The 22,708-nt window shown below is 37.9% G+C and overlaps 1 protein-coding gene across 3 annotated transcripts in view; it reads right to left on the reverse strand.

Moving 5' to 3' along the window:
* LOC118273070 (stathmin-4) overlaps positions 1–22,301 on the reverse strand; it is a 28,551-nt gene extending 6,250 nt beyond the window's left edge. The window contains exons 1-2 of one of the 3 annotated variants that reach the window (XM_035589837.2): positions 7,271–7,435; positions 2,577–2,654 (exon numbers count right to left, since the gene is read on the reverse strand). In XM_035589837.2, the coding sequence (XP_035445730.1) occupies positions 2,577–2,654; positions 7,271–7,346 (154 nt within the window). In that variant the 5' untranslated portion in view covers positions 7,347–7,435. Of the gene's footprint in view, positions 1–2,576; positions 2,655–7,270; positions 7,436–22,059 lie in introns of those variants that run through there. The other 2 variants (XM_035589835.2, XM_035589836.2) reach the window with 2 other exon arrangements.
* Between the last annotated feature and the right edge of the window lie 407 nt (positions 22,302–22,708).

The raw sequence follows: 22,708 nt of genomic DNA on the forward strand, positions 1-22,708 counted from the left end.
TTCAGTTAACTCCCTTATAATATTTACAATAAACGGTAGAGAAAATAAAATGCTCGATCGTGTAATAACAGGCTATGTTACATCTAGATCCCTACTACGAACTGAAACATATAGGGGTTGTTACAAGCAATTTACAAATGGATTCACATGGTATGGTTATAAAACTTTAATGACTACCTTAACAGTGATCATACACGGTCATAAATACCAGGCTATTTACTTGTCAACCGACTTTGAATAATGTATGTATTAGTTTCATGATTCAATATGTATTGTTCCTTTCATTTTGAAAAATATAACCGATATCTTAGTAACGTAGTAACGAATAGTGTATTTGATATTCACTCTTCTGATAACTACATAATATAAAGCTATTTAGAATACCTACAGTTGTTCTAAATACAAATGTAAATGTATAACGAACTCTCATTCAAAAGTAATTTCTCTTTGAGTTGAAGATCCTCCAATATCTGAGTAATTGTGTATTGTGTCCGCAACCTATTTATACGTCATAATATTACGATTGGCTATTGAGAGTAAATGCATCACTGGCGCCGAATGCAATGGGCATCTACAATGATGAGCAAATTGAACGAACAATGGATTTGCGTAATACACAAACGGTATACAAATTCTTTAAAGAATTCTCTTTTAACGCAAAGACAATGAGAGATAGTTATTGCTAAAATCTTTGAATAACTATATAACCAAGTATATAGTATAGAACCCTGTATGTAGAACTAGAATAAAGGTCTTGTATTAAAATATGCTGCTGATGTTCTGATCACCATGAATAACGTCGACAAAAATATAAAAGTTTACGTAACGTAAGAATTTACTTTTAATAATAGTTTTAAAGCAGGATAAGTTGAGTATTGAAGTACAAAGAACATTAATTACGTGAACGGGTGAAGGGGTATACATAACAAACTATAAATAGAAGACATCTACCCTTAATCTACCTCCGCAACTACGCAAATACCTAAAATTGACAAAGGTTTGACCCAGGGCGCTGTTTTGGGTCCAAATTGTTTTAAAAATAAATAGGAATACCGCTCCGCAACGAGTGTGTTTCAAACAGCCAAGTTACGGAAAACTTGGCCAATTTCAGTCGTTGTACATCTAATTCCAAGTTACGGTATGTAATTGGAGCTTTAAAAGACATTTACAAGTTCTCACAAGTTGTACAAGTATTCCGCGTAGACAGAATTAAGTTGCGTCGGTTTCATGTAAATATGTAAGCCGAGGTAAAAACCAAACCACACTTCCATACTTTGTCAGGCTCCATTTCATCTCATACCCTAATTTCCTTCAAATATTTCACAAATTAACCGTAATTTTAAAGGCGTTAATTAACGTCTCCATCTGAATACACTAGCTCAGCTCATTAAATTACCGCCCCCAACGTTTAAGGGAGGAATTCTTAAAACGCAATGGGGGTAACACGTAAATTACGGTAATATTCAAGGTCGGGTAAACTTTGGCTTGGTAAGGAATGCTGTATTGTTTAATTATAGGAAGGGTGTGAGGAGACACGGGACTCCCGACTCCCTCCTATGAGTCACGCCAATTGCATTTCAGTCGCGTTTCAGAGTATGACTGTATCCGCAAACTACGTCTGTATGAAAACAGGTGACTCACCCCAGTGGCTACAGGGGATGGGGTGAATTTCTGATAAGGTCTACGTACTTATATTGAACTATTCCAACTTGGAAATGTTCGTACTGGATACAATGATTCGGCATTTGCAACAATGAAAATTAAAATAAACCCATAAATTTTTAGCCAGACATAACTTGTGCAAGCACGAAAGTTGGGGGGAAACACGACGTCAAGAGTCTTTAATAAGCGTAGGAATTTCACTCGTTCACATGATGAAAAGGGCTTCAAAAAAACAAACACGCGCCACAATACAAAACTAACAATAACTCACTTAAAGGGGGGCGGCGAAAACTCTTGACCCGCCATACAAAGGGGACTCACATCCCCCGGGCTGTGTACATAGTATCTTTTGTAAGGGATCTCACCCTGTATATGCTCAGCGAGTCAAAGGAGAATTGAGCAAATGGAGTGTTAAAGTGCGGTGCAAACCGAGAAGGACGTCGCCAACTAACACGATTTAAGTTATTGAATTGAGAGTTACCCAACGTTACGTATTTTGTGGGGGAATGTGTGCACTTCATTTAGTTTCGTCTGGACCAATTTGTTTCTTTAACTTATAAATCTATGTAATGGTTCGGAAGAACGGAAGTAACATGTCCCGAGTTATTCTTTAAAACCTTGGCAGCAGTGTGAAGTGAACAGCTTCTTCACTTTACCACTGTACTAAGTGCTTATTTAAACTAAAAGCAGCAAACTTCTTTGGCAGCCAAATTGAAACATTTCCAAATGGCTGTCTGCTACAATTTAACGTGTCTACGGATCAGCCATTTTTAGAAAACTTATGCTTTCAGTATTACTTATTTTTTTCGGCTAGGATAATTTGCGAGGTTATGTCCTGATCAGCTTAACAGCATTCCCTTGCAAATAAATCGCCATAATTTTTATGGTCTATATTCCTGTGAAAGAATACTTACTTATAAACTTGACCTTCTTGGGTTGCTTGGTCCTCGGTTTGCCGACTGGTTTCTTGACGGGCGCCGACCGTCGGTGAGCTAGGAAGAAAAAGAGGCAGTCAGCGGAGCTCCAGCCCGCGACGCCGACCACTCTCATGGAGACAAACCAACCCTACGGCTTTCTGCATCGAAATCCACCGAAATCCATATCAAGGACAAGAGTAGTATGCATGTTTGAATGTATAAAGCATGATCAGCAAAAACAACAGACATCGAAACAACAGTTGCTATTTGCAAATAACACCAAAAAGCCGACCCCCGATTGCCGACACAAACTCTCCCAAAACATCACTAAAGGACAATCGAAAAACCATTACGTCGGTCGATTCGACCCAACTAATGTGTATTTGAGGAACATTCCGAGTCGGACCTACGTTTTAATGAATCGGTATTGGTTGCGTGACTGGTAGAAAGCATCGATTGTGGTGAACAAACAATCGATACAAATTGTCGCAGTCTACATAACATGTAGCGAGCTAATAGCAGCCATGGAGTAGGAGAGCTTCCAACTAATTAGTACATGACGTGTCCACATACATTAAATCGACGTTTTACTACAATTTTCCTGAATTTCTTTTAGTAGTTGTCAATCTATCTTTAATCGTTTATTTATGTAATGTAAGTAATGTAAAAGGATTACTTCGATTCAATGAAATTAGCCTTATGCAGTGACAAAAGGTGATTTGCCAAGGTCAATTACATTATTTTTGGTAATATCATAAATGATTACCTTTGTAATATTATTGAAAATGTGCATTGAAGTAACAATAACATTAGAAACATTAATAACTTTTCATAGCCTCTATTGTTAACAAACTAATTTTTGCGAAACGGCGTCAGTTTTAGACTTGTGAAGGTAAGGTCGCAAATGAATAGTCATTTATTAGATATTTGGGTTCCAACTCATGTTGTTGGGGACGTCTCGGTAATAGTATCGAGGTAATAACGACGACACGACGTCGGGAGATGAGGCCGCTACGTGAGGGGAATGTTAGTGTGTCGACGAAATTCGCCGCAAATACGGATAATCCCTCACGGCAGCGCTAAGTCCCAGTTTACACAGCAGACGGTGCGGAGACCATGCTATACAAACAGTTAAGTCTACTTAAAACTTTAATTCGCAGCCAATTCATGGCCAAAGTTTAAACAAGGTAAGACCCTTGTTCATTATGGGTAGGCTGGAGTGTTTCTCTGTTGAGGAATTTCCCCTGTAGGGTCCCGAAAACTAGCACTTATATTGTCGCCTTTATTGTATCGTGCATATCAGATGGAAAACGCATTTTTTTTGTCAAATGATACAAGCTTAGACAGCAAAATGTAATTGGATCAATACCTCTTTACATAAATCAAAGTAGGTGGAAACCAAACAATGGTAATGAAAACAATATTTGCGATTGCACGAACGTCTCGGGAGGGCTGTTCAACAAAGTTAATTAGCTTTCGCCATAATTCACGTCAAAACAGTCGTCATGAGATATTTGTCTTCTAAATACTGTGTAATTTAAACCCTTTTCATCACGATTTTCACAAATTAGAAACGAGGCGAAATCATTGCGGTGAACCGCTCCAATCTCTGACGTTTTACGTAACCAAAGACGACGATGAGAATGCTAAATCTAGACCACGTGAACTAAAAGTTAGGTATCAGCTCAAAGGAATACAAATTATACGTAACGATGAGAATACTGATGATTGATAAATAATTACTGTTTATAAAGGCAGAATAAGTTTTTTTATAATAAACAAGACGTCGGCAAATTAACGTGAAATTTCGATAAAAAGAATTCATGAATAAAAAACAAATTGCTTCAACTCGTGCCGGTTTCTCTTCAATATTCTGATCAATATAATCTTTCATCCATATTCAACAGAGTTGCATTGTATAAAAAAGTCATTTAATGAACGTGCATTAAAACAATAAAGCAAAAAGTATGGTAATCGAATACAAACAGGGCCGTTACAGCTGAAAGGTCGACGGGCAGTCCCCTTCGGCGCCACACGATTCAACGTGGAAAACCTGATAAAATATTTAAAGGCTGGCTTTAAAACCCTTGAGGGGAGAGCTGAAAGTAAATTTACTACCTTTGGGAATACGAGCGTCGGCACGTACGAGTGTTTTAAGCACGACGCAAATGCGGGCGGCTAGCTGATGCAGAAACAAGAGATATATTCTATGCACCGCTGAGAGTATTTCACAGCGGCGGAGACGGCACCGACGTCCTCTTTACGAGTTACGCTCATTAGGAAAATGGGTGTGACTTTGTGTGCAACCCCGTTTTATAGCATACGACGTCAAAATGTTATTTTTAAAACCATTCGCTTGTAAAAAGCTGAGTAGGGATGAAAGTTATTACGTTTCTGGAAGTCGTAACGCAATCCGGTGCTAAGACTAAGTTAGTTGGTAGAATGAATAGCTTTGGGCATCCAATATTGGATAGAAACCTGCAATGGCACCGTTCGTTTTGGAGTACCTATGGGAAGTCCTTGGAGACTGTTCGATTGCATATCCTGTTCATATATGCCATAAAGTCAAAGTAATACACGTTGGATCCTATGTATGAAATGAAAGATCCCATGCATGAGATGAAACGTGTTTTATAGCATTGTTCAACCCTCATACGAGATCAATAACGTGTGTCGTCTGATATCCGAATAAAAAAGGCGTAAACTTCAACCCTCCCTGCATTAGGTTCCTTTATGAACCCCGCAACGACAATAATTTATTTAACACGTTCATCATAATGAATCACAACGTAAAAGTAATGTTTTTATTAAGCAGAATGACAAGGTAATAAAGATGATCAAAATGTAAGCCTCGCCAAACCCTCCACAAAGGGTGTAGAACCTGTTAAGCCAATTAAACCCTACTGTTATAATCGTCCCCTAAACAATTATGTGATCTGGTGTCCCCCGTTGTCACTTCACAATAGCGTGTTTGCTAATTCAAGAGCTCAATGTAGTGACAAGTATTTTATGACGTTACGAAGCGTAAGTAAGACATGATGATTAATTAAGTAACGCGTGGAACGTTAATTAAGAAGCTATGTTCTGTCATATCACGAATAATTGCAGTAGGCACTCTAGTATGTGCTAGAACTGCTAAAGAATTCGTTGCGGTTGTATCGAATAGGTCGTTAGGTAATTAGGTTTCCGAAGAATTCACTAAAAATCGCATGTCCAAGGCCATTAGTATGGACCGTAAACCTAGGTTTTTAGGCTTTGAAGTCGTAAAGTTGGACCTTGCTTTGCACAGACGGGATCGATAAATAGTTTCATACCTCGAACATCAATAATTCAGTAGGTATATCGCGTCTGGATCTATTTCAAATATAATTTCGTATTCTGGGATACATAAATTATTTTTAAAAGTTATAATTTGAGTGTCATATTAATGAAATCTCTCACAGGGGAATTGCTCAGTCAGTCATTAATTAATGGTTTGCAATCTGAGTAATGGATAGGTAACATAAACGTCGAAAACTTTAAAAAATCTCGTTAATTAACAAGCCCGCAATAATAAAGTCGACACGCGGTCCTCAAACGCGTGCGTAGTGACGCATGAAATACCAAAACATTTTACGAAGGGTCTAGTAAAGTGATTATGTCGCGATTGCGTGACATTATTTAATCAAGCCTACGATATTATGTGAAAACAACTATTTTTCCAAAATCCCAGGACGAGTATGTTTGAACTGCTTGCATATTACGGAATCCCAGTTCATTACGTAAGACGCAAGTAAGAAATTATTTTCTTCAAGGTGAAACAATAGGCGGTGTGTCAGACAAACGTAGAAGTCTTGAAAACTCAGTGCGCAGTCTGGTGGACGCGTGCCACAGTATCGCGATTCGTTGTCGGTACAAAATGGTGGACATTATGCAGTAATGTTTAATCAATAGTTGTAGTGAGGCCGGCACAGACTGACAGGTATCCGTAAAAGTAGAATAGCTCGAACATGATTCAGCACTCACCAGTCCTTACGTCTCCAACAAAAACTAATCATTGCCCTGGAAAAACGAATGTCAAGTAAATCTTTCAGACTTTATGTTGCGAAAATATATTGCGTATTTCCTAGAATTTAGTGAATACGCAATTGAGACGTCCATTCCTTATGTAACTGCGAAAATTCTTGTTGCTAGACATGCCAACGACACAAACAATTACATTACAACGTTATTGTTATCATAACGATGAAGCCAGCAATTGTCATCCAACAAAACATTGTCCCTTGTTCGTAATCGATGGATCACGTGATTTACGTCAGATAGAATTTAAATATAGGCGCCGGCCGGCACCCCTCCCCGCGCCGGCCGGCCGGTGGTGCAAAGACTCAATAACACAGATCATAAGGCAACAAAACTCAAATATTTATGACCGGTGCGATAAAGCACAAAGATATACAGGATTAGCAATTACCATACCTTCAGTTTCTCGGTATCTAAGAACCTGGAGACGTCACAGAAGACCAATCAAAGAGGTTACCTTCTATTTTGCCTTTCCTGGGGAAATTTTGAGCATACAATTTGGATTTCGGAAACAAAATTTGACCAGATAACAACGTAGGGTGTTTGTCTCCAACTCTAGAGAGCAGCAACAGCGTCGCCGGTCGAATTTGTGATGGAATACGAAGAAAAAGTCCACGGTAGCGTCTTCCAACCTGCAGGTAATACGGGCGCGCGGCATGAGTGGCAGAAGCACTGCATCACCGAGTCCCGAACGAGCCCTATCAGCATGGTGATGATCAAATTGACTATCTAACGTGTGACGGAGTCGCGGCGCGGCGCTGGCGGACTGCGCGACTCTCGCCCGGAAACTGAGCCACGCCGGGGGGAGGGCAGCCGGTCGATAGCTACACCCCGCGTCCCGCAACCCCCGCCCTGCGGACCCACCCCGCAGTCACCCCTTGCGCGCTACCGTCCCTAACTTGATAACCCACACAAGAAAATAAGCCTACCAAATGGAAAAATAATGTCACCCATGACATGTATTACGAGGCATCAAGTTCCCTGCATATGAGATCCCTCACAAAAAGGCAGATTTATATCTTAGAAGACGTCAATCTTCTACAGCAATGCTGTAAACGTTTGAATGACTCTGATATCAAAGTGGTATTGCAGCTTAAGCTGAAGTTTACAGGAAAGAACGAAAATATGAAGTTTTGGTGAAACTGGCACCTAGCAACTACAAGGTCTAGGGTCGGGGAAGACAAACTAATTTAAGAGCCGCCCAGACTCGTGCGGGTCTCGACGGACTTCTCGCTCATAAAAACGCCGAGCTGTCGGGGGGTGACGGGCGCGTGCGTGGGGAGGGCATGCGAGGGAGCCTCCATGCGGAGGTTCCGCCGCCGTCTCGGCGCCGCCACCCGCAGCCAATTAACAGCCGGCAACGCCACGCTGAATTTGTTTCGCCACTCGAATTGCTTCCGATTGATTTCCTGTTCTTAAAATCTATCACTCTATGAATGACTTCCTAGCCACCTGGGGTCCAGGTGTTCAACACTTTGAAGTAGCTCAACAATATAAAAGACAAACAAGAGAAAAGTAAGGTTAAGCTTGTGTCCCGAAATAAGTTAAGGAAACGGCTTACCTAGCCCGGTGCAAGAGAGAAATGAAACAGAAGACTGCAGTGGTGATGGTGTCGTAACCCCGTGCACCGGTAACACGGGCTGTGGTGCGGTGGATCGATTCCGGCCAACAACCTCTAGACCGCGTCCCCCTGCGGTAATAACTGGGAATACCAGGAGCAAACCTCGTTCGGCCGGTGCATACGGACAAGAGCCGACAGACCTGTGGAAATACCGGCGCGACAGGCGTCCGCCTGACTGACGGTACTAACATTCGTGTCTAATAGTTGCACACCAACAACAGGGAAGATAACCTAATGTTAGACTGCAGGTTAAAAACGTCATGTATAATATCTCATTACTACAATAACCTTACTAGGAACAAGCGTCTATAACTTGAACAAAAAGTCAATTTACAGAATGTATAATAATGTGTGGGGGGATGACATAAAAGCCCCAACAATTTGTGAACACTCCATCAAAAGAACATGAAATTCAAGATAATACCGGTAGTCGGTCTCCCTCGACGACTGCGTTCCATAGATCATATCACCGCAGTGATAAATTAGTTTCCTCAATAAAAGTTCGTCGTCGAGTCAACGCCGAGAGGTGACTAATAAACTTTTCTGAGGCTTCTATTAACATCTAACTTTTGTGCTATGAAATTAACAGACATTGCTATTTCAACCTTTCAAAAACAAGATAAGTTTGAAGATATTGTTCTTTTTTTGTTGTTTAAAAAGGCAAGGCAGGGAAAGAAACAAGTTTTGTCAAAATTAAGTGGCTTTATTAAAAAAATGTTTTAATATAGGCGACATTGTGGCGCCCACCGTGGGACAACAAGATTAATAAATTCTTGCTTAGAGCCTTATTATACGTGCAGCATACGCTGCAGTTATATTCACGAGCGATGCGGTAGCGATAAGAATGACTTTTTATACGACGGTACTGTATTTATTGTTTATTTATGGTTTGGGTCTTTACTCTTTAATTAGAATAGCTGGTTATTGTTTTAAAGTACCAATTGCGTCGTACTGTCTGTGGTACCGTCATGCGTTTGTTGTTGGTTTTCCTTAAAAGTTACATTCCTATCAAAATCATAATTAATTTTGACTTAGGTTACACCTGCATAAAATTATCATAATAAAATGTAAAGTGAAACCGCAGCCATAAGTGTCAATGGTGCTTCAAACAATTTAAATGGAGCACTTAAGATAATGGTCAATAATCCGCCATCGGGTGCCACGATCTCACCACGCTGGTAATGCAAGCTATAATAATGTAGCTTTGTCTCTCTCCGGAGCGGCAACAAGTTGGGTCACGTGCCGGCTGGATTTGGCTGCGAATATAATTCGGAGCCAGCGGCGCGCGTCCGCCTGCGACGGCAACAGTATCGATTTTGCCTTGTTTCTAGCAATGGTTAGACATAACCGACCCTGTATTTTGACGCAGACACAGCCTAACATAAACTCCCAACAAGCATTATCTTACTGGATATTTTTGGAATTATATATAAAGAGTTTCATTCGTTTATGTCGATCCAGACATCTGAAGTAACTTAGTGGGAACGTGTAAGAGGTCGACATACGTGAGTTAAATAACTTGGAATGGTAACATATTGTGTACTGCGGATCGAGATACAGTAGGGAAAAGAAACAGATTACGTGTTAATAGAGCCGGCAGTGCAGTGAACGCGTTGGGTACGATAAATTTAAATTAAGTAATGGTAATGGGTCCGGGTGACATTAAAACCAATTAAAGGGTACCGTTGACAGCAGTAGAGAGTCGGCAAACAAAATAATGGTAATTAAGGATGCTTCTCGATTAGATATTAATTATGGATACCACGTTCGGAGATAAGTAATCAGAGTTGAAAAGTTACGTCATTAATATTGACTAGGGCTGATAAATTATTCAGACACCGCGTTCGTGTTTCTTATTTGTATTAACACATATATTCTATTGATAAAAATAAGACGAATTTTAAAGGTAAAGGTGTGCAGATATGAAAAGTTAATATGCTTACGCGATCATTCTCAATATCATAGGAAGCTAGGAAGGGGAGCTAAAGCCGTTGTAAAAGTTTCAACGTCAATTTTACAACTTTTCGCAGAATATGAAATGGGAAAATACAAGGGTGATATTATAACCTTTTGGTGGTAAGACGGGATTTATCTGTGGTTTAGTGTCGAGCTTAAATATTTGAGAAAAGATTGGAACGCCATATGGCTATCACTTACTAGCCATGTCGGAATCCAAGCCATCTGGACCGAGCAAACTTTCAGAGTTCGAGAAAGAAAATTTGTTCGCAGAATTATTAAAGATGTTCGCTTTCATAAGATATTACTTTGACCTCAAAGATTTCGGTTATTAAGATAAAAATATACCAACAGAATCTACTACCCATATCTTTTACTTTATAACGACCATTAAATTAAAACAAATTCTGTTGGTATGAGAGAATATTTGATCTGACTCATACATAGATGGAAACAGCTGATATAATTTGCGACAGAGTGACACATTCAAACCTGTAAAGCTTTTGAAAACTTCGGATGATAACATAAAAGAATCATACAAAAGATGAAATTTCTCAGCACAGAACATAGTATTCTACTTAATGCAAATTGAGCGTAGCCAAAAATACATCAAAATAAAGAGATCAGCCAGCGGAACATTCAGATAGCCCAATTTCTTATCTCATAGACATTAAAAAGTAATCCATAAAATCGTAAATGTAGTTCTTGACAGACATCCGTGGGTGGAACATCAATTCTGTATGACATTCAATATCTGGAGGGACGAGCTCGAGGGTTCGAATGTAATGACCCTCCATGTGTTGTATAATAACATCTTTATTGTATCCTTTCGCGCCCTCATTCGTTCAGGGTGATTTATTTTGATTGCGTTTATAGACTATTTACTTTTAACATATAGCAAACATTATTTCTTTTACAAACAAGGATACTAAGTAAGAACTAGATTATCCTTAGTCCAACCGTAATCCACCGCATAGCAGGTAGCCGTAACTACTCTAACGGACTTCCCTTAATGCTATAAAAGAGGTTCAAGGCACGACCGTCGCCGACAAAAGTTGTAAAGAGAATGACACACGCACATGGATCGATCAAGGCCAGGCGCTTTGTAGGATCAAGACTTTTTCGTACATGTGCGTTTCCTTTATTATTTGCAGCTTAAAGCCTTTCTTTGTATAAGTCTTAAGTAGTCTCGAAGCTCTGCGAATTTCGTGCTCTGTGTTACATTCTCAAGGTGAGAAGTAAGTAGTATACCTACGTCTGAAACACGTCGTCGGCTCAAGGATTCGCGGAAAATCAATAAAGGCAGAACGAATAAAGGATCTCAATGATGCGAAATAAAGATTGATCGAGGCTAGAATAAATTGGAACACGGCGGTTAATGTGAAGCCAAAAACCGCAATGCCTTCGGTTTGAGGATGAAACTTTAGACCTGAAGCCATACGTACTCCTGTCGCGGTTAATTGCCAAGGTCCGACGCATTAATTGGACGATGGACGGTCATTGCTACCTGGGTCTAAAAATAGACTACCCAAATAACTAACCCTAATCCTTTCAACTTACACAATATTAAGTAAAAGACATAATGCTTTATTCTCCTCAATCCCTCCTGTAAATAACGTTTCGGGCGTAGGATCATCTTAATTTTCTTCCCTTCCGAAACTTTTACACATGACACTCATTTGAATAAAATCTAACTGTTGAAAAATAAGTCTCCGGAAAAAACAACAGTGTCATACATTTTTTATTCGAATCCAATCTTATTCACCGATGTTGTGAACTAGATTACCGTCATTAATCGTCAGCGTATGACGAATCAAGTTGTAACGGTTCCTTTGTTAAAGTATCATGTTCTGCCCTCTCTGTATGAACAACGTTTTATTGTTCTCTTTGTTTATGTTATTATCTATATTACCGACTTACAACGTATTTTTAGCAATACTGCGCATTTGTTTACTTTGTTTTCAATATTAATTTCGTAATTCTTATTCATTGCATAGTTCGTTCTCCTTATTTATCAACTGACTGATAAATTTATCATTTCTTGTATTTCCTAATTGGGTAATTTTACACAGCTTACGCTTTTGTATTTGTCTGGATAGAAAATTCTTATTCTAAGGAAAGGAAAAGTGTAATTTCTTATAAGAGGTTTCATTTTAATTGCACACAAAAGGAATACTCAGTCGTTAGTGAGCTTGCTAGTAATTAGTAGAGTGTTGCAAACAGCCGTTTAGTAATTCCCTTTGCAACAGTAAGTGTCAAGCGTGCAACCAGATACAATGCTTGTTACCTTGAACTCCTAATAGATTGCATACTCAAACATCACTCAGAACAATCTTACAATGGAACTTGGCTACGATTTCAAATTGACTAGTGTTTCTGTGTACGGGCATAATCCTCGCAAGTTGAGAAGAGACATGCAAAGCTCTCGCATTAGTAGTACAAGTAGGCACTTAAGCATTGGTGTTCAGATTAGTATCTGTATCTACCTGTAGATAGATAACGCCTGTCTGGATATGAAGAAGACACTTTGATTACATGCAACCATGCATTCTCTTTCTAGCAGAGTGGAGTAGAAATGTCATAAACCATACACGGAGCTCACAGATGATATCAAAGAATAAAGCTTTGATATGGAAAACATGATTTTTAATCTCCATGAAGGCACCGAAGGCACTCGTAAGCTAACAGACTCGTGTTTTGCGACTCAGCGAGTTCGTAGCGAGGGGATCGAGCGTAGATATAATTCTTGCATGAAATAATAAAACTAAAGCCATGAATATGAAATTAGTAAGAAATATTATTTGTACTAGTCAGGTCTCTGAAATGTGTTGAGTTTAAAATCTTGATGTTATTCAGTCTAATTTGGATTTTTTGTTGAAAAGATTTTCTGAGAATGCCAGATAGACGGAATTCTTCATACTTCATTCTACCTGCATAATCGCTATGTTTGTTATTCGTATAGCAAGGTACTGAAGCCCAAACATATATCATTCATGTCCTATGGGGACAACAGTTATCAGAGCCACTGTTCATATTAATTACATACCATGTTTCCAACACATGGACATATGTTGGTAGGGAATTCTTTTTAATTTTATATTGACGTGTCGGTCAGGTCGCACTGATCGTGGCCACAAGCAGACTGAATTTATTATGAATACCCCTTTGTTCCCTGAAGAGGTTGGCAAAGGTGTAACAATAAATGAATAAATAAGGATCATGATATAACGATAATGTGCAAAAAACCTACTGTTATGTGTAATTTTAAACTCAGTGGTGTTATAGAGGCTTGAAAATCAATGTCTTTACCCTCCCCGAAACTAAAATTCCTTGTTCGCCAGTCGCGCTTATCTTCTATCTATCGCCTATCTTCCAAGAAGGTTACATACAGTTGTAGTTACAGAATTTCAAAACACAATCTACATAAAAGTCACAGAAAATGGTGTCCATAATTAAGAACATAATTTGAAAATGCGAGTAAACTTACGAGACACATGGGCCGTCGCCGTCAGAGCGCATTAAAGATCGACGACCAGTGACCCATATGGTCTTAACTAGAATGCACCCAACTGCTGAGCAGTAATTAAAGCAAGTGTTGCGTGAAACGTGAACCCTGATCGGCGTGAAACTTAGTGGCATATTGAAATTGGTGTTACTCGAGATTGGAGAACACTAGGATGACAATGTATTAAAATTTAGGTATCTTGAAACTATAAGTATAGCTTTTTTAGGTCAAATATATTCACGAGTATCTTGTATTCCTTGTTAACTTTACGGGTACCTCATTTACTACAGATCTTAAACCAAAATCTTTGGATCGATCTTCTTTTTTTGACAGATACTCTATAAAACCAATATCAAACATTGATCTTAATGTAAAGATTTTGTATTGAGATCGGTTATTAAAAATCGACAGTTGTCGAAAGTAAAAACTATTACCTATTGTGACTGGGAGTCACAGGAGTCTAGTAAATCAGCAAGTTTTAGCAATATTGTCCCTCCTTACAAAGGGCAAATGTGCATAATTTGTACCTACATTACCTATGCACACTATGCCAACCCTTTCGAGGAATAAAAGGCAAAGGGTTAAACCAGTTAATATTGCTAATGATTCATAGTTTCATAGAATTCTACAACATTGCTGCTATCGATTATTTTAACTCACGGCTACGTATGAGCTTTCCGCTCAAAGAATATTATATCATACCATCACACGAGTTCAATCTCAGGAGACAGCTAAGTTATCGCCATTTTTCGATGACAAGCCGGAAAATCGCGATCTCACATATATGCTCCAGGAAAATGTGGAGAAAATTGCTGAAGAATTTTGTAATAAATTTAGATTTAGTCCGTTAAAAAAATGCTTTGTTGTATGGCATTTTTGTACAGTCAAAAATAAATCTTATTTTGGCGAAAGTATTTTAAATGAGGAAGGATCAAGGCACGGTTATCTTCAGAAAAATCGCCTTGAACATCAAACGTTCTTCAGCAACTTAGTCAGAAGTATAGAACATTTACTTTAGTTCCTACGTCCTTCCTACGTCCATCATCTCCCCAATTGATGGCATCCTCTTAATATGAATGTAGTATTTACATAGACGTGTATCAAACAGGGACAGATGTTCGCAATCTGGCGCGATGTCCCGATCCATGCCTGTGAGCAAAGCCAATAAATATCACTTCGTATTGATTTTGCTGTACGTCTGTCTGCCTGTATTCGGTAACACAAGTTTCAGCCTGTCTAGGATCTAGGTATTAGTTGAGTCGCTACACAAATATAGTAAGCGGGAAGATTTTCGATTCTTATTTATGTAATACTTTATTTTTATTGGACTGTTTCAGAAGAAGAGTTGCTTTTTTTCTTTCATTCTTTCTTCAATATTATTCCTGCCATTAATACAAGCTTTTCAGCTAAAAGGTATTTCTAATAAATCTTAATGGGGTTCTTAATCTAATTTCCGTACGGTCTAGTACAAGCAGTAAGCTGGTTGGAATTAAATCAATAAGTAACATAAATTAGGTCTCGTCTGTATGAATCAACCCATTTCAGTAACATTTTAAACATGAATATTTCTTTAGACTATTGATTTTTAAAACACTAAATAACTGCAACGGTTCATCCATCAATAATACTCTGTAATGAACGAGGGTGAGTCAAAATTCTCAGAACAATTATTTGTAAATCGATTCAGCGACAGACTTCCATAATAACAGCAATTTTTCTTCAACTCGTCAGCCGTTTTACCGTAATGCGTATTTTAGAATACGTTGTCTGAATGAAGAAAGTAATGAGATGGAAATTTCTAGATTTGTTTTAAGTTATCTTTTACATAGACATGTAGATTACCTAAGTTATTTGGTGACTCATAGACATGTATGAGATTTCAGAATAAGACCTAAAAATACGATAGGACATACAAACATATTTGAAGTCTATAAACGTAAAAGGTCTAGAAGATTCGGGTGTTATCGTCCGAAAATAACACGCACTACATATTGGATTTCTATGGAATTGAAAAATATTAGGTGGCATCTGTATTGGATAAACGTAAAATATAGAATTTTGAGCTTTCAGACTGATGTAATATTTAAGAGGAATATTAGATTTTTTTTCGATAATAGACTTGAATCACTTGTAATAAGCTTAAAACATTGAATAGAAATGAGTTGATCGAACATGTGCACCTCATTAATTTTATTTTTAATCAATATATTTTATTCGCTAACCATAATACATTACACAACAATTAATTACGATACACAAGGAAAAATACAACGCAAATGTCAAACACACATTGACCGATAAAAAGGTCAAGTCCTGCACCTTTGCGTACTTATAAAAAGAATTGAAAAAAAAAAAAAATAATAACTGACAGTTGTAGAACCTTCACCTTGAGGTCATTGATCTCGGATTATTTGAACCGAAAGTAATTTCAGTTCCGTGGAAATGTGCTATTGAAATACAAGTAGCTTGAGAACCATCAATTTGGGTAATGAGTTTACAATGATGGACTGGTACGGCAAGGGTTGACTGGCAGAAGGCAGAAACTATTATTTTGATGCAGTAAGGGCTGTCTACAATAGATAGTAAAATGTATAAAGCTAAAATATCCTATTTTGTATATGGGCGAAAAAGTCACTCCCGCAATTATTGTGACTTTTTACAGAGTTACCGTAAATAAAAATAAATCAAAACAATAATATGATATTTGATATAACACCCGATACAATTCAACTCTAGATTCTAAATCAGATTCCTTGCAAAACTCCATTGAAATCGTTATAGGACAACTTTGCAAAATCTGTCGCAATATTATCGTAGCCTTAAGTTGGACATAAAGTAGTTTCAGCTGTGTAGATAAGGTGCTTGTAAGTATGCATTCCCGGCACTGCACTCCAACACGAAAGTTCCTTAGGGCATGTTTAGCATAACACCATACGCCGTATCTATTTTTGATATGCACAATATGCACATCCTGCGGACGAAATATGTAGGAAGACTAACACTTGTGAAGGTGCATTTTAGTTTACAAAGCTTTTTGGTTGAACTCGGTCGTTTAAACTTAATATGATTGACGAATAAATGTCAATCATCCAAAACTATTTGATCCCTAGGACACTTGGATGCAGAAAGCTGAAACCGCAAGGTTCAACTTTATGATCGCAATAAACTTGATGCCCTAGTGCTAGTTACCAAACAATTGTATAAACGATAATATTAAAGTAAATAAAATCGAATTACTGCGGCCTTTCGAGATAGGATCTAACTGCACGATAGACATCAGTTGCAAATGTTTTTTACAAAGTAATCTGACCTGGATTTACATGTTTTTGCACCTGAGTTCAGTGTTATTTCATTCATCTGTGTACGATGTACCGTTGTGTGCAGCACCGCTAGGCAATCGCAATGTAGGCTCTGCATACTATAGATTATTCACCCCGGCGCCACTCGCTTAGGTCATGCGCAATGAATCTGATTAAATGTTTTGGGCCCCATCCAAATTTTCCGTCTCAACTGAGTCTAGGAATTGAATTTTCATCTGGTGAACAAAAAGCTTTTTTGCTCTTTGTATAAAAAATGGAGGCTAAGAGATAGGAATGTTGTGTTCCATCTTAATATATTCAAGGACGTCTCTAAAAGTCTACATATTTATTGTCGGATGAGGAAGCCGAGGTAGATGAACCGTTTCCTCAACGACTCTTGAGAAACACACGATTCTTGAAACACAAAAAAGAATTCTGAAGTAGTACTGCGTAGTCAGATGACCTTACACGAGGGCAGACTCCCTGTGCCTCATGAAAACAATAAAATGACTAGTAAAACCGCTACTAGGCTGGATTTATGACAACAATAAAGTTCAAATTAATGTACTACTGCGATGTACCTACGAGTGATAGAAGGGCTATGAAATTGTATGTATTTCAATGTCGCTCTGTAAAGTAAAAACGAAAAATACATTAACTCGCCTCTCATGCTGTAATTTGATTCACGCACAAATAGCTAAAGTTAATAAAGGACAAAAAATATGATTAGACTGAGCAAAAAAGAAATAGTATTTTCATCTCCATTCACGCAGCTAGTTATGATGTCACATGAGACAGCAATAAAGCCCCAGACAAATCTAATTTTCTCAATGTACAACAGAAAGTATACAATAATTTAGTACTATCTCGAATGTAATCTAAATCTCAATTCAAAAGACTGTCCCGAAATAATTGTATTTACCGAAGATGAAATAACTTCATTTAATTTACTTTGTCTTCGAACTGGGAATGGCGTAATTAAGTTAAGGCCCAACTAAAGGAAACAAACATTGGATCCAGAAGTTCCACGTTTCCCAGTAAGTATTATTAGTCCTTAGTCTTGCACAAGGCCATCGGCCGTTTGTTGTAATTATAGCGAACATGTGTTAGTCGCATTTCTGCAAACCGTTAAGTGAAGTGCTAACGAAACGCACCAAGTTTGATGACCCGAATGCATTGTGTCTATTAGTCACGCCAAAGCCGACTGCCACAATAGATCTCCCTCGATGAATAATGATTTGCAAAATGGAATTTCAGAGTACTGGGTAAGTGTGGAAGGCGTGGGCCGACAAGTATCGCCCACGTCTTGCCTTTTCTGGGCAACGTACGCTCGAACAAGCTTTCATTGCGTGCTGCAAAGAGACCACAAAAACAAGCCGGTCGCATTGCAAGCTTGTACATATAGAAAGCAGTGTAGGTGGACATGTTCGCCTATGATTGCATACAATTTCTCACATTACTAAATCTGATGAGTAATTATAATGATCGATTGACTTGAATCGATGAAAGTTTAGTGGTTTACTAATCCAGCTTCGCAAACAATTCTTGGTAAAAGCTTTCGAAACAAGCGCTCCGCTAAACACATTATCGATCGACGATAAAATCCTGGGGAAAAACTATTCGAGCCGCAACCGGTGAGATTAGATTGCCCTACCGAACGACCTAACTCCCCTAGTTAAATAACTCAGGAAAAACACCGTAATTGCATTTTAGTTAGTCAAGCCACAAAGTGTACAATTTCTATTCCTTTCCAATCACTTTCTTTGATCAAATGGGCAACGTTTAAGATTGGCTTGATTGAAGTACCTGCAGCTTTATCTTCTCTGTTTGTGGCCCTACGTTATCAATTTGCGCAACACAATGAGCTGACTCTGCGTAGCTTACATTAGTTGCATAGTACGAGTATATCTAAAGACAAAACGTATAAAACTAGATAGCACAATGCCTTATGATATCAGTTCGTTGACTGGAATAATGTAGTTGTTTACGATCCGTCATGGACAATGGTCAATATTTGCTTTAGGTGCGGCCGAGGATTCCCTTTATTGTCATGTTAATGTGCCGGATATCAACCAAATAGGGAGTAGCGTTGATTCCGCACCACTTATTTTTCAAATGAACAAAGTTCCTCCCCAAAACGGCCCATTAAGCGGCTTGCTTCGAGATATTACACCGCTGTTGTATTGTATTGGAATTTACCTCCGCCACTTTGGGGCTATAGCTTTTCTCTACCCGCTTCCTGCGCTTTTAATCAACGCCACCCTCCGAGATTTGGGACCTCTTAGTGTCAATTTAATAACATTTCAAATTGAGCGTTAAATTTAAACATCGAAACCAGTAATTTTGGCAAAAGCTTTTTATAGTATCGTCGAAGGTAGTTAATTTAATAAAATCTCTTGTTGGCAGAATTTTTTGGAAGTTTAATTAAGCTCTGGTTTGTTTATACCGACCGTTCGGCGTGTCTAATGCGGGCAGGACAATAGAGAAAAGAAAATATTACATTTTCATGGACGATTAAATGGGAACAATGGAGATTGTGGTACCGTAGAACGGTGTGGTCACTATACCGCTTTTAGTGGGGTTTAAAAGTCGTAAAACACTCCCTTTTTAGCTGTTTTAGCTTCATTAGGGACAATTAAATAAAACAAAGCCTCACTAGGTAAATAAAGGAACACGTATCCTTCGTACAAACACCGGAACTCAAAACAAGTTTCTTTACATGTCGACAACGAAACGATTTACATACGACGCCGGTTGTTTACGTGCAGCTAGCCGTCTTTAGTGTTCCCTATAAGGGTTGGCATTTCAAAGTTCAAAATATGGCATAAACTCGTTATGTAGGAAGAGTTCAAGAGATGCGCGTGAGTCATCGCAACGGTTGCAGTGTCCTTGCCAACCGTCGTTCGTTTGAACAGAGGATGACACACACCCACGAAAAAATAACTTTCGCAGAGTCGCGTCGCCGGCCGGCAGCCGGTAAATTGGAACTTGTTTAACGGTCGCAATGATGACAAATGGCAATATTTGTCGGGCGCAAATTGCTGCAAATTATTAAAATATTAACTAACCTGCAATTAACCAGTTAACGGAGAGCGTTGAACTCCTTGATTGTAAATACATGCAATTAAGTACTTTATATTATTGTGAATTATGGCCTGTTTCCAGTGACACTAGCAAGCAATATTCTAAGTAATTACGGGTGCGATATGTGAGATTACTTGACAAATGCTTCATCACGTTATAAGAGTATGAATACCACATTTTCTCAATTTCTATGCAAAATATTTTGTGCGCTGGAAAACAATGGAGCTTTCTTAGATGAAAATAGGTCAGACCACTGTGCTCTCGGGAATATTAAGAGATTACTTACTGACCCTAAATCTAAGGGGATTAACTTGAGGCGAATGAACAGCTGCACTCGTCTTTGGAAACCGGTTTCAACATAATTTTCCAACTTCGAACACGCATGCAATTGAATATTATGATTCGACGAGACAGTCAAATGATAAAGCGTTAGTAAAATTGTAGTATTGGAGATAAAAAATCGATTAAAACTTCATATTACTTATAGCGTTCTCGAGATAGTTTTGAACTACCTATTGTTACGATACTAGAACTTGCGAGTAGACTGGTAAACACATGGATGAAAATGCAGGATTTCAACATAAAACAAAGTTTTTATGTTCGGAAAAGTAATGTTCATGGCTTAACCCGTGAAATAACATGCAGTCTTTTGCATAAGATTCATGCAGCATATGGAAATGGATCTACGTTTAGAATAAAAAATGGTACCTTAAAAAAAAAGCAACGTCACGCCTTTTATCCCCGAAGGGGTAGGCAGAGGTGCACATTTCGGCACGTAATACCGCTATACAATGTACACCCACTTTTCACCATATGTGTTATTATAAGTCCTAGTTTGAAAAATCGAAAAAAACCCAGTAATACTTTGTCCGCCACGGGAATCGATCCCGAGACATCTTATGATTACGAGACATCGGCAGACGCACTTGCGATCACACGACCAACGAGGCAGTCTACAAAAGTATTTTATTTTCATATTGGTCACCAATTGGTATAAAACAATAAAGAATAAATCAAGTAGGTACTTATAATTTGTGGTTTCTGCCATATCTCTAAGACAAAGGCGTGAAATGAAATAAGGTCTACATTTTAACGAAATCCAACCGTTAAATGAATCATGTTTTATTTTCGTAATGAAGTAGGTAGGTACCTATTTTAAACAAAAATAAACATCTCGATAAAACTGGTATGCCGTAATAAACAAAAAGTCGGTCTTGTCTCGCGTCGAAATAAAAACAAACAAAAAATCCTCGTAGAAGTTGAAGATACAGAATTTAAATTATTTCAGTTACGGTTATGGTTTATTTCAACACACCTATATTTTTAACTGACTTTAAAAAAGGTTATCACAGTTTGTTTCTAGTAAAAAAAAAAAATACCTAGTTGTATGCAATATATTTACGTACCGTAAAACGGGATGAATAGAATTCGATGGGTGAATAGATACAGAAGAGAGGTGAATAAATGTAGGGAAAATATTCTAACATCTATTCACCCCGTTTTACCGTGCCCATATTTTTTATTATTAACCCGTTTGGTCACCCTATTCTTAAGAGGCTTTATTGAAAAGATTTACCTACGAATTGAAGACATTAGAATTAGAAACGACGAAAATTTAAACGTGCGGTAGGTCAGTTCAAGTGATTCCAATTGGTTCTAAATACGTAAGTTTATTTTTCTAATAAGATTACTATTAGAAATCGATAGTAAATAACGTAGGTAGTAGCTAGAAATAATATATTCGTATTAAAAATAATACGTCAACGAGGTATAATTATTATTTACTGAAAATATTAAAAATCGGAATAAATGTAGCCGTTACATAAAATGCAAAATAAATGTCTAAGTTTTGTTTCACTATTGGAATGGATCCAATAAATTCAGTTATTGACGACAGCATAATTGTAGAAAATTAAAGAAATATATTTTTATTGAAATATAATTAAATTGACTTACATTTAGCGGCTTCAACTTCCATTGTAGTTGTCTTTGTTTGAACTGGTAGATCGCTCTGGATAAAACAAAGGATGCTTTATTTCACACGACCGCTGCACACAAAGGACTAACAAGTTTTAAAGCAGGATGTGTACGATACAAAATCTTTATAACTCCTTATGCCGTTGAAACAGTTATTTTGAATTAAATTTGAAGTAAAGAAAGACAGGATATGAGTTAATGGCAGACGTTTTCTTTCATAAATGAAGTTTTCATAGTTTATTTGACAAACCGATGGATGCACTCATCTGATTGGTTGAAATCAAATCTGGCGGCTTTGCGTTCGATCCATCGACCAGTGATCTAGGACTAGGAGGTCGCGTTCCAAAAACCATAATATTGTTCAGCCGTATTAAAAATAAACGTTAACTTTACTATTAATTTAAAAGCAGAGCACGTAAAATAATATTATTTATTTAATGTAATAAATAATATTATTATTCATTGCTTTTGTAGAATCATTTCACTTCTGCGTCAAACGACATCTAGTGAGTTCTCCGTATACTTTTAGGACCACGTATCCACGCCATCTATTGATGCTTTAGTAATACTGTTCATAGGTACATTGCGTGGCGCAGTACATAAAATAATGATTTTTAAATATCACGTT

Source organism: Spodoptera frugiperda, chromosome 1 (assembly GCF_023101765.2).
Source record: "Spodoptera frugiperda isolate SF20-4 chromosome 1, AGI-APGP_CSIRO_Sfru_2.0, whole genome shotgun sequence".
In the NCBI taxonomy this organism is placed as follows: Eukaryota; Metazoa; Arthropoda; class Insecta; order Lepidoptera; family Noctuidae; genus Spodoptera; species Spodoptera frugiperda.